Source organism: Pistacia vera, unplaced genomic scaffold, assembly GCF_008641045.1.
Source record: "Pistacia vera cultivar Batoury unplaced genomic scaffold, PisVer_v2 Contig539, whole genome shotgun sequence".
Lineage (NCBI taxonomy): Eukaryota > Viridiplantae > Streptophyta > Magnoliopsida > Sapindales > Anacardiaceae > Pistacia > Pistacia vera.
In genome coordinates, this window is record NW_022196378.1 from 865,180 (window position 1) to 881,344 (window position 16,165).

The 16,165-nt window shown below is 33.5% G+C and overlaps 2 protein-coding genes across 3 annotated transcripts; both read right to left on the reverse strand.

Annotated features, from left to right (window-relative positions):
- Window positions 1-2,026: 2,026 nt before the first annotated feature.
- LOC116107513 lies at window positions 2,027-6,229 on the reverse strand. Its single transcript, XM_031393783.1, has 8 exons — window positions 6,003-6,229; window positions 5,823-5,916; window positions 5,546-5,671; window positions 5,120-5,278; window positions 3,671-3,789; window positions 3,333-3,524; window positions 3,157-3,247; window positions 2,027-2,300 (listed from the first exon to the last, which is right to left on the reverse strand). Exons 1-8 carry the CDS (start codon window positions 6,164-6,166, stop codon window positions 2,208-2,210), a joined length of 1,038 nt encoding a protein of 345 aa, XP_031249643.1. The 5' UTR covers window positions 6,167-6,229; the 3' UTR covers window positions 2,027-2,207.
- A 745-nt stretch (window positions 6,230-6,974) lies between these two features.
- LOC116107546 lies at window positions 6,975-10,917 on the reverse strand. Of its 2 annotated transcripts, XM_031393820.1 has the most exons (7): window positions 10,676-10,917; window positions 10,142-10,309; window positions 9,369-9,630; window positions 9,119-9,285; window positions 8,776-8,925; window positions 7,303-7,579; window positions 6,975-7,202 (listed from the first exon to the last, which is right to left on the reverse strand). In XM_031393820.1, exons 1-7 carry the CDS (start codon window positions 10,718-10,720, stop codon window positions 7,123-7,125), a joined length of 1,149 nt encoding a protein of 382 aa, XP_031249680.1. In that variant the 5' UTR covers window positions 10,721-10,917; the 3' UTR covers window positions 6,975-7,122. The 2 variants fall into 2 exon arrangements, with proteins under 2 accessions (XP_031249680.1, XP_031249681.1); XM_031393821.1 differs by lacking the exon at window positions 10,142-10,309.
- Window positions 10,918-16,165: the final 5,248 nt, after the last annotated feature.

Here is a 16,165-nt window from a genome sequence, read left to right on the forward strand (position 1 = left end):
GGGAAATGTGAGAATATTCCAATGACCTAACTAAAACTTTGGTAATCAAAAGATTTGTTCCACTAATTAAATTCAAGACTCTCATAATTATAAAAACACATGTTTATCACTTAGGTCAACTATTTGATACTTTATTATTTACATGAATGGTTTCTTTTCATCTGGGTTTCTCTGTCATTAAAGCTAGTGTTGTTTATAGGTGCCAATCTTTTAATCTAAAAGATTTTCTTTGTTTTTTTAATATTAAAGTAAGTACAAAGTTTATGATTAATTAACAAAAGATATATGCGGATTTATAAAATTATTCGTGCGACTAACAATTTTGTCTTTCCTTAGTTAAGTTTTGACATTGACTTGGCGAATTGAGGAAAGTGGGCAATTTGGGGTGTTGAATTTTCAAAGTCTTCAATGCCTCTCGTGATCACTTTGTGGTTGAAAACTAGGTAAAAAGTATGAACAACTTCAGTGGTACCAGAACAGAATTCATACCATATTTGACATTTTTGTGCGTTCTCTTTGTCATCCTGACTCATCAATGGTTTCACATATGACTCTTGATTTAAGGCCATTGAATTCAGTGTGTTACTGTAAAAGGTTCAACAAAGTCCATTCATATTTCTATTTTCAGATCTCAGTTCATTAACCCTGAAACAAGTTTGTACAAAACATGTTATTAAATGTCTTTGTTTCTCTATTTTGAAATCCTACCCAAAATACATATTTGTTTTCCTATTCTGAAAATTCAATTCAATTCATTTTAAACCCCCAAGATTTGTTAATTTAACTAAAAACCCTCAACAAAAAAAAAAAAGTTTTGAAATTGATAAATGCACTCTCACCCACCCTCCAACAGTGGTGGCCGATTGGCCGGCTGCTGGCATTTAATGGATGTGTTTGGGTGTTTTTGTTAATTTTTAATGTTTTATTGTAAGGGTGTTTAGTAAATTAACAAACCGAGGGGATATTTTATTAATTTTCAAATTCAACCTCGTAATAACCACCAAACTCAAGTTTATTTTAAAAATCCTACCTAAAATAATAAAACAAACACACCGCTGTTTTTGGTTATGTTTTTATTTTCACTTACTGGTTTTCATTTTCTCATGATTGATGGTTATCAGTTGTGTAGGTTGTGGGTTTTGTTATTTTCATTTATTCTTTTGTGTTTGCCAACAAATATGCTTAACACGATTTTAATTTCCAATTTTTAAAGTATTGTTTTTTTTGACAAGCATATCAAACATATTTTCATTTTTTGAATATAATCGAAATAAATTATTTTAAACATTTTCAAGAAAGAAAAAATAAAAGCCAAATTAATAATAATAATAAAAAAAACACATTATTAAAATTTTTCTTTTTCCTTTCCTCATCTACCCTAAGCACAAGTTTTGCGTCAACATTACTTTATATGATGACCTTTTAGCCCCAAAGACTGGTAAATAGGTTAAATTTAAGAGTACAGTCGTTACATTGAAATATAAGCATTCCCATTGCTATATTTAGTCCAAAAAATGTAATAAAAACTTGCCCACAACTTCAATAAATCATAGGTTTCTCATCATTCATCCTGATAAATGTATTAATCAAATGAATCATTAAGCTCCAGCTCCAATTTCCTTAGCTTGGCGAGCTCGAGCTCAATACTATAGCAGATGAGCCGAACTCGAGCTCAATATTGTAGCAGCTGAGCTGAGCTCGAACAACCAAATACTCAGCTTAGGTTGGCTCGTATACAACCCTAGTCACGGCATTACATTATTGGGTGTTTTCTTGGATCTCTTGAAGTCACTTGGTGTATAAATGATCTATACTGCATACTACAACACCATTTTGAAACATAAATCACGTATAGGTTTGGGGGGAAAAAGTCTATTAAGCATGTCTCCTGATTAATTCATGTGCATATGTAAGAAAAGCATTTCCATTTTAGGTTCTGTATTCAGTGTGAGTTACGGAGAGTCGGTTTTCATTGTAAATTTTGAATTACATCAAAAGGTCTAAGGGAGAAATATTTTCACAGGTATCAAGAAAAATTAGAGCCACTTGAGGTTGAAAACGAAGGGTATAGCTGAAGTTACACCTTTTGGCCCTCACTTACATCTCTCTCTCGAAACAGATGCTGGAACTATAAAACTATTACTTGATATAAACAGTTTCTTGCAAAAATGCATTTTAATCAGGATATTGTACAGAATAAAGATGTCCTACAGAACATTTGAAGGTGCTGAAATCTCCAGTGGCACACCAGGAGTGGGTTCTAGTACCTGAGCATCTGGTAGTTCCTTTGACAAAAGCTCCTGCATTAAGAAACCATTCACTTGGAATTTCAGAATATATTGCAGAAATGAATTTGTACCATATACTTGTGAGAAAAGCACACAAGAATCAAGCAAAATAGAAGATTAAAAAAATATATAAATTAAAAATCAAACTCGATTGCTAATTACAAAATCCATCCTAGATGATCCCATACTAATCCTCAAGCCATTCCATATCCTTCTGTTGCATCATTTCTAAATGTTTCACTTTTCAGAACAGAATCATCAATGGATGATTATTAACTACACATATACCCCTCTTAAAGTCTCTAACCACCAATTTAGAAAACACGGAGTAGATTATTTTTTAGGAACTCCATTGAAGTTAACAAGCTGAGGTTGAGGGAATCAACAAGCCAAAGAGTTCTCCACATATGAATGTCTGCACTAGATACTGTGATAATCAGTTAATAATAGTTTGTTTGCACATATGCGCACTCTACAAAGGTTTAAGGTCTCTTCTAACTAACCTAATAATTTACTACACAGGCATCAGTAAGAGTGCATGACACGATTTATTGATGTCTATGTTTCTGATTATATTACACATTAATGAAGCAAAAGTCGGTTTCTGTTCTCCTGTATGCAGATTAATTTATATCAACTCGAAATTTCACCAATTTGCATGATGAATACGAAAACCATGTAGACAGCTGTTGGTACTACTATAAAGTTGAACCAAAAAGAGATTCCATGAATCTAACTGTACAGTCTGGATTAAGTTAGTGTAAATCTTTTCAAAAAACATCAGCATCATAATGTCTCCTATCTATATCTTCTGGGGAACAAGTGGAACCTCAATCCATGTACGGCCTATCAAGTAAAGAAATCAGACCTTGAATGATTCAACTGTTCCTTCAGCCTGAACTATACTTGCAAGAAATCCTTTGCTATCAAGATCTCCATTTTTCATAGGCACAATAAACCTACAAAACAAAGAAAGAAATGAAATAAAAAGTATTAACACAGTAAAATTAGGTGGACTTAGCTTCAAAGTTATAGGTTTTATACTTGGCATTCAGCAACTTAGCAAGCAGAACAGCGTCTTCTTGTCCTGAAACCAGTGTAAATTTAGGAAGTTGCTGCTTTATTACAGGGCTAATAACAATGTCAGCATGTTCCTTCTGTAGAAAATTTTTATTGTATATGCAGTGGGGTTCGTAGTAAAGAGTCAGTTGGCCCTGAGGAGAATTGACAAGATACCTGGACACCATATTACACAACCAAAGGATGGAAAACCTTAAATTGACAAATTAACCAATGATTAAAAAAAAAAAAAAAATTAAGGCAGCACCATAACCAAAGTATGCTTAAAGTCACATTAGAAAATGGAATAATAAAAAATATACCCATTCTCAGGTCGTTGCCAAGGAGGCCCTAGAACTGGCCCGGCAGTGGCTTTCAGTTTGACTTTGGAACCATTTTTTGCTTCAACTTCAGCACTCTGACCAGGTTCTAGATATGTAACCTGAAAAATTCTGACATTAAACTTAAAATGGTAAAGTATACTCATTAACCATGAGCGTATAGCATGAACAATGTCTGGGATGATAGCAGATAAGTTTTGATGCCAGTGAGTTTGCAGAAAGTTGCCAAGACAAGGTTGCCTTGGAGAGTGATTAATTGGAAAAACAAGTTTTGTGTAGCACTTGTCTATGCTCTTCTCCAAATCTACCTCAGTTCACTACATATGCCAACTAGACATCCAGGAAAGGTACACTGGAGGTGAAAAGAAGTCTCACATAAAGATGACACTCATTTGTCACTTATCGTCCTCTAAACAATACAAACCTAACTTTACAAAAATAGAAGACAGCACATTTGTGTGAAACGAAATATGACGACGTGCGGAGTAACAAACTTTAGAGGAAACAGTCCCTGAAAACCAAATTAAATAGGACACTTGTACAATATATTAACGCCTAATTCAAGAAGTGCACATGTCTTTCCATAATCTAAAAACTCAGACATTTGTAATTCTAAAAGTATAAATATAATGGGTCTGATGTCCTTGATTCCTGCAGCCATACTTTGTTTGACTGAATTTACTTTAATTGATTATTCACCTATATAACTGAATATCAGAAGTACAATGCAGGAGTGCAACCCATAAACAGAAAACTTATTAGTACATCTCTGAAGGCAACAGAGACTAAACTAAATAAAGACTTGTTAATTACCCATAATTATTTTAGATGCCTATAATACAGCCTCACATGAAAGGATTCACAGTTGTAGCTCCATGGGACAAACAAATTACAGAATATCATTATTATTTGAGAACGGAGACAAGGTGAGGTTAACCCGTAAGAGTTATAATAGTTTAGTAACTATGATTTATCAAGAATGCCCACTGAATTCAATAGCATAATGATTGCTAATACCGGCCAAAGTGAGGTTAACCACCCATCCATTCATCTATCTACTGGGCATAATGTAAATTACATTAAACAAGAGATCTCTTCTTTTTCATCAAGAAGGCATCAGTTTGTACGGAAAACTCATTACAGTTCCTCAACATTGAATGATAAAACTAGCCATTGGGAGCAAAATTTATAACTATATTCAAACAGCCAACAATGTCATTAGCAAGAACTACACAGAAGCAAGATTTTGAAAAACCTATGACAAGAACAGAACTCAATTAACTTTATCATTTTTATTTCAACTGCCATTCAATTTCATTAACTAGAATTGGACCAACTGCAAAAACAAAATGTTCAGATTTCAATTAAAAGGATTACATATCACCAAAAATAAATAAATGAAAAACATGAAATTTGAATTGTATCACTCACATTATTAAAAAGGGGATCCAGCAATGGCTTGGCATTAGGAGTAGCAATGACCTTAAGATTTGGAGACATTTTAGAAAGCGGCTCTAACGTCTTTAAATGGCAGTGATCATCAAGGCTTTGTGTAATCAATAAACAATCAACTTCTGGAAGATCACTAAGCTGCACTAAAGTTGCATGCCAATTAGAATAAGCTCATTAAATTTCACTACATTAGGGAAGACTCTTAACAAGTACAAAAACTGACTGCATATGGTCCATAAAATCATATAGATGCAATTTTTCATTGCATCAATGATTGAAAGAGCAAAAGCTTCTTTTTATGAGACTCTTCCTTAACATTAACCCAGAAATTTATAAAACCAAACTATAATTTTTAGGATATACAAGAGGTGATGATGAGTAGTTATAGTGCAATTACAAAAGTACCTGGAAATTCTTCAAAAATTTCTTGGCAGCATCATAAAGCCAAGGAATTCCAAAATCCAAGTTGCCCACCAAGATTGGATCAACCAAAATTTTCAAACCACCAACATCCCACAACCAACTATTTCCCTAAACCAAGAATTCAACAGAAATATCTTAACCAAAACCTCCACATCAACCAAATTCAAAAAATTATCCAATTCTAACAGTTATATCTCCACGGAAACTCCAAACTTATCAATTTTAAAGAAAACCCACTTCAAGAAAACGAAAGACCCACCTCTAAGTACGTGAGTTTAAACACATCAGTACCAGAATTAATTGAACCGACTGCACTCTCTTCGGAAGTCACAGCAGAAACAACCTTACTTAACCTGTGAAAACAGCATGAACCTCACAACTAAATAGTCTTACATATGCACAACAATTCGTACATGTATTATGTATATAAGAAATGAACCTGGGGCTGGGAGTTGAGAGCTTAAGCGCAACGTTATTGGTGCGGTTCGGATTGTGAGAAACTGAAGTTAAACGGGTGGTTGACAATGGAGACGAAAGTGTAGTTCTCGTTCTGCATGGTTTGATGGAAATGGGAAATGTGTTGCAGTGAATAGCCATGAACATGGTATTACTTTTCACACTTGAGTTCAGTGTCTTGTATTTTTCTGTTAATTTTTATTTTTCTCTTTAAACAACATGAATTTGCTCAATCGGCTTCAACTCTGCCACTTGGCATACGCTGACCCACTAACCACTATCTTAATTTGCACATAAAACTTCGTTTTGATTCTGCATTTGAATTATCTGGAGTTTTGTGGTTATATACAAAGGGAAGTATTAATAAAGGGAAAGAGCAATACTAGTCTTAACAAAAATAAAGAGAACATACAAAAACAAAAACAAAAATAAAGGGGATATAGAAAGATAATTTTCACCTTTCATCTTCATGATTTTTCAATCTCTCTCTTTCTCTTTTTCCTTTTTTCTTTAATTTTTCCTTCTTGTTGATATTACTTTATAGTCCTCTTTATATTGTCTTTGTAAAGATAACATTTTTGTAAAGGAAAATATGCAATGGTAAAAGTAAACGAGTTGTGATTTTCATTCGCTTATATGTGATCAATATGAAAAGAATTTATTAGAAACAAGTGAGAAAAGAGAAATTAATTTGATTATGTTGTACTGTCAATGTAACCTTTTTCATGGCTATTTTCCCAAAAAATTAAAGTTGTTGATCACCACTTTACTAGTAATGAAATATCTTGCCAGACTGATAATAACTGCTAAAAGCTTAAACATAAACCAGACTTTAATTGAATAAAGGGAACTCATCATCCGCAACTCCAAGTTTCTTGTGGATGCTCTGGAGTGTAGCTTTGATGACAAAATAAGAAAGCCATAGGAGCATTAGCACTCAATGTTTCCACTCAATGTTTCCATTAAGTAGTGAGCAGGGAGAGCCTACCAGTATAATCAATCATAAAAAATTATCACAAAATCTTGGGTCATTCAACTCGACCGAACAACAAATCGAGCTGTCTTCTTCTCATCGGCCAATCCCAGAAATGTACAAGAATGTTTTAAAGTTGGTAACCCTCAAACATTACATCACTCCTTCTGCACAATAACCTTGGCTTCAAGGTTTCAAACAGGACAGGCTCTGTACAGAATGCATTTCTCAGTATTTATTTATATCTTGAAAACAAGTTCTCTTTCCCATCTTTTGGGATAATAAGGAATAGCATTCACGATTCTGTTACCTTGGAGTGATGGCAACTCATCACCACTGGCAATCTTATCACACCAGACAAATTCATTCTCATGTTCAAGCTTCATAAGGAGATCAGCAGCAGCATCGATTTCCTTTTTAAAGGCAGATTTCTGTGGTTCTTCCCCCGGCATTTTTTTTTTCGAATTCTGCAATGCATCACGAATAACTCCAATAGCAACCCCAACTTGGGAAGTAACCTTTAGACTTTCTGCAAGGTATTTCTGACTCCTTAATTCATGTAAAGCTTTGCAAGATGATACAAATTCCTGCACAATGAAGATAAGCTACACCTAATTAATACAGATCACAAGAATAAGAGAGACATTTTTGTCTTCCCACTCACTCTTTCAAACCAAACAACATAGAATGGCATTGCACCAGACTATTGCAGATGCAAGGGCATGGAGAGAATCATTGTTCCCACAGCAAAGAGTCAGTAGATCATCAATAACAAAGCAAAAAGTAGGGAAACATCATGTGCTGCCTGGAGAGCAGTAAGAGCGTCCGGAAAGTATACGAAGGTTGAGTTAACAGAGTTATTCTGGTATGAAATCATATTATTTAGGTCTTTCACTCATTTGGATGCATGAAATTTACATGGGAACAGCTACGGACGTTCATTATTAAGGAGCAAAAAAATATTTTTCCTAAAAAATAAGACTGAATATTACACAAAACAAGATAAAACATTTTAAACACAATTCAAATACAAAAATAACTCCAATTATCATTGTATCATTTTCCTTGACTCACCTGATAGATTCACACTCAATAAAACCAAGTCTTGGTTCAAAAAGATGATTTAAATTACCATAAAGTACACCAATAAATTCATATCTTGATAAATTTACCAATAGTTAGTAGGTCAAACATATTGGTAATATAGCACATACCATAATTGCTTAAACACATTGATCCTTACCCTACAGATACGAATGTACATGTATATGTATGTGAATGTCTGTGTGTAATACATACAAGAAAACACCATCTAGATACATCCGCTACTTTGTCAAATGAAAATTTTCGTGTATTTAGACTTATCCATTTCAGTATCATTAATTTCACTTAAAATCTTTCGTTGAATTGTTTTTCTTTCCAGCCCCACGATTCTACCCCAGGAAGCATACCTGGGGCCTGGGGCTGGGGGGTACCATCGCTTCAACTCATATAGTCCCCTTCTTGCTCCGTATGATTTCTCTATAAGGGTCACCTCCATATTTTCAGTTAGGTGCATTGCTTCTACTAGTTCTATATCATTTATCATGTCAGGAAGCCAACTCTTTTCTGATGAACTGATAAGTAAAGCCATCAATTAAACAAAGAGGAATGAATAAAATTTCTTAACAAAATGCACATTAACTTAACTTTTTTCTCTTTCCTTTTTTTTTTTTTTTTTTTTTTCACTTAATCCCCGATCAGATAGAGGCTAGAAAAAATATAATGCAATAAACATACATACCATGAAGCGAGATGAAATATCTTTGCACTCTCCATTTGATGAATATAGAATATCAGTGGCTTCACCAAGCATCTCTGCAACACCATAGTGCAGCTTCCCCAAAAGAGCAACAGTAGTTCCTTTTTCTTCAGCCTTCCTAATAGTTACTGCCTATTACGTTTTCAGAACATATCAATTAGCAAACAAAATAAAATTTCTTCAGAACTTCTATTAATTAGTAAAAATTATCAAAAAAGGATCAACCACTAGATATTACTATCTCAAATGATTAAAGGAATTTGAATGCCATGATTCCATAACAAATACACAACAGCAAGAATACATGTGACGGTCCAAGACCAACCTGGGCTTCAGCCAGACAAATTAATTTCATTACATCAGACATATATGAAGTAGCTTCAGGTGGCCTTTCAGCTGGCAAAGCTGTCTGCAAAGACGGGAAAACCTCTTGAGACAGATGTTGAAAAACTCCTGCAGCTTCTCTGAAGAGAGCAGCAGATTGCACCAAATCTACAATGACATGAAAAGAGTCATTAATGCCTTAATCAATAAACTCAGGAAATAATAACATGCTTATGAGTAATAATGCCAACCTGCCGGGATGACCTCTAGAGCTCTCTCTCGAAGTATTGCACCATAGAGGAAAAGAACCATACCAAGCTCAAACCGTAAATTATCAATTTGATAAAACTTGGGACCCAAAAGATTAAAAAAAGATGATGAGCTAAGGGCACTACACCATCTTATTTTGAGTTCTGAAGTCCACTGAACTAACTGCTGGTTGCTGCTAACCAAATCAACATGAAAAATCAAGTTTTCCAGCAATGGTAGATACTGTTCCAGTTTGTGGAGGTCCTGACATAATTTTTGAATAAGTAAAACACAATCAGAACAACATGCTAAAGGCTGCATAAGACCATTTGGGGTATGTTCACCTCATGCAAAATTACAAATGATCACATAAATCATCAAACAACATGGATTCATTGAAAAAATCATCGAAAAGACAACAAAAGGGAAAAAGTACATAGACGAAGTGACGGAAAAGAATATTAATTCTCTTATAGGCCATGAGAGCCAAAAAGGCTTGTTTCCGATATATGGAAAATTAGATTACCACTTAATCACCTTAATCCATACAGTCAAATGGGATAATTGCCAGTATCACTTCCAAACAAACAAACCACTTAATATGGTTCATTCATTAAATTCAAGGTAAGTGCTCGCAAATTTGAAGAGTGATGTACAGTTTTTAATATGTATGCCAGTCAAAGAAAAATGGAATTGTTTCATCTAATTATGGAGAGAAAAGTTCCCATGATAGTATGACAGAAAACAGAACGTTTGCCTGTCTATATCAGATTACCTGTTGAAATGGACAAGTTAATCCTCCAGATATCTCTCTTGCAATGGCCTCTGTAATATAGCTGCTTTGATTTATGGAATCCTCGATTACTTTACGCTTACAACTTAGTTCCTTCAAATGCTCTAATGTGGCAGAATCACGCGCAGCGAATATATCCTCGAAAATAATCTGTTCACGTAACTAATATATCATACATGCCCTAAATAGCCATTCAATCAACCCATCTTCCACAAAGGGAGCATACAATGTTATAACAAATTCAAAATCCATCTTCCATACATGAAATATTACCTCTAATACCAAATTTATTTTATCTTCTATACATGGATATATTCTATCTAATGCCAAAAACCATCAAGACTGATCGTTAAACAAGTTAATAACCAAAACAAATACAACCCAATAAACTTAACATGATGAAAAAAGAAACAACCATACCACATGAAAATCAATAATAAATAACAATAGATCCAATTCAATTATAAGAAATCCACATAAACAACACAAAGGCAAAGAACGAAAAGAGATAATTACTTTCTTGGTTTTAAGCTTAGCTGGTTCTCGAAAATGCAGCATCATCTTTTCAAACTCCAGACAAGTCAAATACTTAATTCAGAATCTTAAAATCAATCGAACCACCATAACGTATAACAAAAACCACAAGAGAAAACAAAACGCTACTGATTCTGAGTGTGATTCCACAAAATCCAGTTTACGTAAATCCAACTTTGAGATGATGGATTTTAAGGGACTTCTGGTCGTTTTCAAGGCTTCTTCTGTTGGGTTTCTATTTCTTCTCTGGCAAGTTTATAAGAAGAGGCTGAGGATGGTCAGTGGGCCCTTGTGGGCTCCCGCGTTTCTTGTGACTCATCTTCTTTATTCGGGTTTGGGCTTCACCCGCTCATATACCCATTGAGTAATTGGCAAATTGCAATTAATAATATGAATTGACATTCAAATATTCATTAACTTTTTGTTACTTTGCGGCTAATATTAAGAGTTCTTCTGTATATAGTCAAAAAAAATTTTATTGAAATTTTATTTTTGTTTACTTACAACAATTCAAATAATTGTTATGACTTATTGAGGTAATTAATTGTTATTTACTTTTAAAACGAGTTTAGAACTATTTCACCCTAGAGATGGCAAAAAGGTAAATTTGGATTGGATTGGAAGAAATTTCGTTCTTAAAATCTAAGAATAGATTGGATTGGACGGATGCAGCTAATATTACATTACAAATTGATAAATATACCTATACATAATACTTCAAATTACAAAATAAACTTAAATCAATATTTAATAAATTAAATAGATAATTTCGTAAACTATTTATAAATTAAAAAAAAAAATATATAAATATATTGGTTACTAAAACCATTGGCAGTGGATGACTATCGGTCAAACCATCGTTGACCGGCGAACCTCAATTAACTAGTGGTCAACGTTGGTCACCAATGTCGATTTGACGTTGTAATCGATGGGACCTAAAACTTCCAATGTACATGAATCATGTGATTCCACTAGATTCCAAAGCTTATTTTGACTACAACAACGTAATGCCTTCTCTCTTTAGCTAGTGTTATTGTAAAATAAACAGTAAAACTCATATAAATAGGAAAATCTATACATATAAATGAGTATACAAAAATTGGACCCATTTCTTCTATATACACAATACTCTACATTAAGAAATAAAAGTGCTCAAAATAAACTTGACAGTGGTTGACAGACCCTTCCGCTCATGATGTTCCCTCCGACCGCATCTTATCTCCTACCTGCAAAAACATTGAAAACAATAGGGTAAGCGCTAATTGCTCAGTAAGTAAACCCGCTAAGCTACTCCTCTCTCTCTCTTGTTCAAATTCTGAAGTTCTTTCCTTACAAACATTTCTCTCTTCTTCTCTGTTCTTTTTTATTCTTTCTCTCTGTTCTTTTTATGTTCTAGTCTCTCACTTACTGACATGTAAGCACCACTAGAGAAACTAATTCTGAATAATATAAATGACGTGATGCATGTGCATAAATGCATACATGAATGCATTTCCTTTTTTGTTTTTTGTTTTTTGTTTTTTGTTTTTTGTTTTTTGTTTTCTATTGCCCTTCTTTCTTTCTTTTATGTGTTCTATGCTTTCTTTTTGTATTCTATTCTTTCTTTATGTATTCTATTCTTCATTCTTTCTTTCTTTATGTTCTTTCTTTCCATTCTTTATGTTCTTTCTTTTTTATTCTTTCTTTGCCAATCGGACTCGGTTGAGGCATGGATTCAGAACTCTAGCCATGTGAGTGGGTACAATCCTCATCTACATACACTTCTAACGGACTGTACAATTCTTCTTTCTATTCTGTAGTCGCTTGCTAAAAGCGGCGTGCATGTAGGTATATTCTGTTGGTACAGTTCTCCTCCACATGCATTTCTAACGAACTGTACACTTTCTTCTTTCTGATTCTGAGGCCGCTTACTGAAGGCGGCGTGTATGTGGGGCTATTCTCTTCTGTCACTCACAGGTTCCTCATCGCAACAACCTGTTCTTTTCTTCTTTTAAAGCATTCTTTAATAGTTTTTCTTTCTTTCTCTTTATTCTTTAAGTTCTCATACGTATGTATATGTATGCATGTAGATGGCTCATGCTTGTTATTCTTTCTAAATGCAAATGTTTAAAAGCAAGAATGCCATGTAGCATAAAAATAAGTCATTCTCTACCATCTACAAGCTCATATTAAGATCACAAGTGAATAAACTCATGCATACACTTCTCTTGGACATTTCATCAAACATATTGCATGCACACTCAAACTCTAATTTGGCTACACTTCTACTTCTTTCTCAAGCCACCAATATTTGGAGTAAAACTCCCTTAAATCAATACTAAACCTGGCCAGGAAAATACACTCCTTAAATTCTACTCAAACTCTTTCTAAATTTAACCAAACTTCCATCAATCACCATACAACAAATTCCTCTTCTCATGGCTGAAGTCTATTCATCAATAAACATCAATCTCATCAACAATTCTCAAAATCATCAGCATATACATACATGTAAAAATTCTCTACTCAATTGAGTTCAAATCATAACTTGGGTTGGATTTACTTACCTTGAAAATGAGCAACTCAACGCTCTAGTCTTCTCTTGACACAACTTTCTTTCTCTTTCTTTCTCTTACACCCTATTAACAACAACCATAAGAATTCACCACTTAACAAAAATTAAAACTCATATTTGGGTGCAAGAGTCTTATCGTGAGGCTTAGGATTGAAAATCTACACAACTTAGACCAAAATCTATGAATTTCCTTTGAAAATTGATTAAAAGAACTTGAGAGAATTTGGGTAGAGAGTGGCGTGAAAGGCAAAGAAGAATGGCTAGGGCTTCATCTTAATCTCTTAATATAACAAAAAGTTACTCATAGCTTACCATTTTACCCTTACACTTTCCATGAAATTCCATCTATGTCCCTTAATCAATTATCAAAAAGTCATCATTCCATTGCATTCTCCATAACATTCAATCTCTTTTCACTCCCCACACTGTCAACTAATTATGGGTGGAATGACCATTTTGACCTTGAGCAAGATTTTCCCCAAAATCAATAAAATTTCTAGGGAGTTCTTCGCCTCAGTGAAGCACTTTCTTTGCCCTGGCGAAGCTGCCTGTTTCTGCCACGAATTTGGGCAGAATGTACAATGTCGCGGCGACAAACTTCCTTTGCCGCGGCGAAGTCTGCAAAATTTTTCTTCAACAAATTTTCATGCATTCAGCTTGAAATAAAGGCATAAAGACTTTAAGACATGAATAAAATTTCATACCTCACTGTGGGTGTTAGTTACAAACAGGTGATGAAATATTTGACTGCCTTCTATAGTTTAAATAAGCATTGGAATCCGGTGAAATCACCGAAAAACCTATAGATCAAGGATTGTCGATCCCGATGGAACCTACTATGTTTGTACTGTGCCACTGTTGACCATCCTTGACCTATAATTAATCATCACTGACCAGATTAATATTTTGATTTTTTTTTACTGAATTATTAGTTAACTAATAATTTATATAAAAAATAATTTTAATACATTTTTAAATACTTATCATAATATAATTTTTGGATTTGGATTTAGATATCTATAAGAGTGATTTACTAGCACCCCGTTAATGGACTAAAAAAAACCCAGCTTTTTAATAAATGTTATAAAGACAAATTTATCCTTATATTAAATTATTAAAATTAATTTGATTTTCCTATTTTTATAAATACTTTTGACTCCCTACTATTATCTCAAGTAACCTAATTTTTTTTTTATACTATTCAAATTATTATTAGAACAAAATTATAGTTTAACAGTGGATGAAAATTTGCAATGGGATACACATGTTATAAGCAATAAAAAATTGTAAAATTTTAATTGCTTTACATATAAATTTATTTTTATTTTTTAAAATATTGATAGTTATTTTAATCTATATACTTATGTCATATAATCTATATATCTATATAATCCTAAAGCTCACATTCTCTATTGATCGTCATTTGGACTCCACGTAGGATGCCACATAGGATCTTAAGATTTCTATACTTATTGCAAATGTTTGTAATTAATGTGCTATGATGTGATTGGTTAATGGTTAGTGGATGTAATTAAAAGTTAAATGAACCATTCAACTTCAAATTAAAAATTAAAATATCTATATCACATTCTCATTAATACTAACCATTCACCTCCCAAATTTTAATCATAAAGAATTTTATTCAATTAATAACATATTTATAAATTAGTGATTTTATTTTATTGGGCATTCCAAAGGTTTAATCACTCCACATTCAACTCTTCGATACAAACACTTTATGAATATGTGAAATATACACGTAGGATTTCAGTTATAGCTCTAGAATTGCTACTTAGTAGTATTAATAGTACATATTGGGCATCCAAATGTCTAATTAAAAGACATATAGATTCATGTTAATCATTTCACACTCACCTAAATATTAATAACAATTAAATAGTGACATCTCAAAGGTCTCAAAAAAACTTTGTTTATATATATATGTTTGTCCCCTCACATTCACTTATATTCAAATGATTGATGTTGTCATTATATGTTGTTATTCAAGATTTAATATATTATTGGAATTGGTTTGTCTTTTTATTTGTTGATATGTTCATTTCTAATGCTTTCTCTCTGTCTTAATTTACAGACTATGCACAACTCTATATAGCAAAGTAAATATCTTGGTTTCAGGGAACATAGCCTCATCTAAAAGAGTTTTCTTTCTCTAATATTAAAAGGGTTTTTTATGTTATACTGGCTGAATCAATATGTAGTTTTATGAGTCTCAAAGTTCACTGTGATACTCCATAAATTCAAGAACTTAAGTTTTGTTGTAATCTGAGTCTAATTTCACCAATTCAAGAACTAATTTATCATCAAGCAAGAAACAAACAATCATACACAAAAGACAATCTTTTTACCGTGGTTCACCTATCCAATGTTGGATAGATTACATCCACGTTGAGCGCCGAAATAAGGAGACTCACTGCACTAGGATTATCAACAAATTATACAAGAAATACAATCTTGATCTACTGATCATACGCAGACAGAAACCAGGCTTAAACACTCTAACCCCTTTCTACTGCAACTCACCAGACTCTAGAGCACTACTCTAGCCCTTAAAGGAAACGCAACCTTCATCATAACTACTGCCCATAATTACAGAGAGATCACCAAGTGACAAGCCCTAACCCGATTATACAACAACACAAATTGCACCAACAGAGAAGAAAAGACCCGATTATCATTTTCTAACTATTTACCCTCTTTAATAGCGTTGACCATCAGCCAAATGAGAGCCATATGATCTGTCTTGAACCAACGTCCAGGATTGATCTGCCTAACTAATGCAAAACGACACCGTAGGCTTCATAATTCTTTCAGTCTCCACCTTGAAGCCTACACTCTTCCTCCCTTTTGCTGAACCTCCTTTAGTGTAGTAAGTTTCTCACATATTTCTTCTTAGCTCC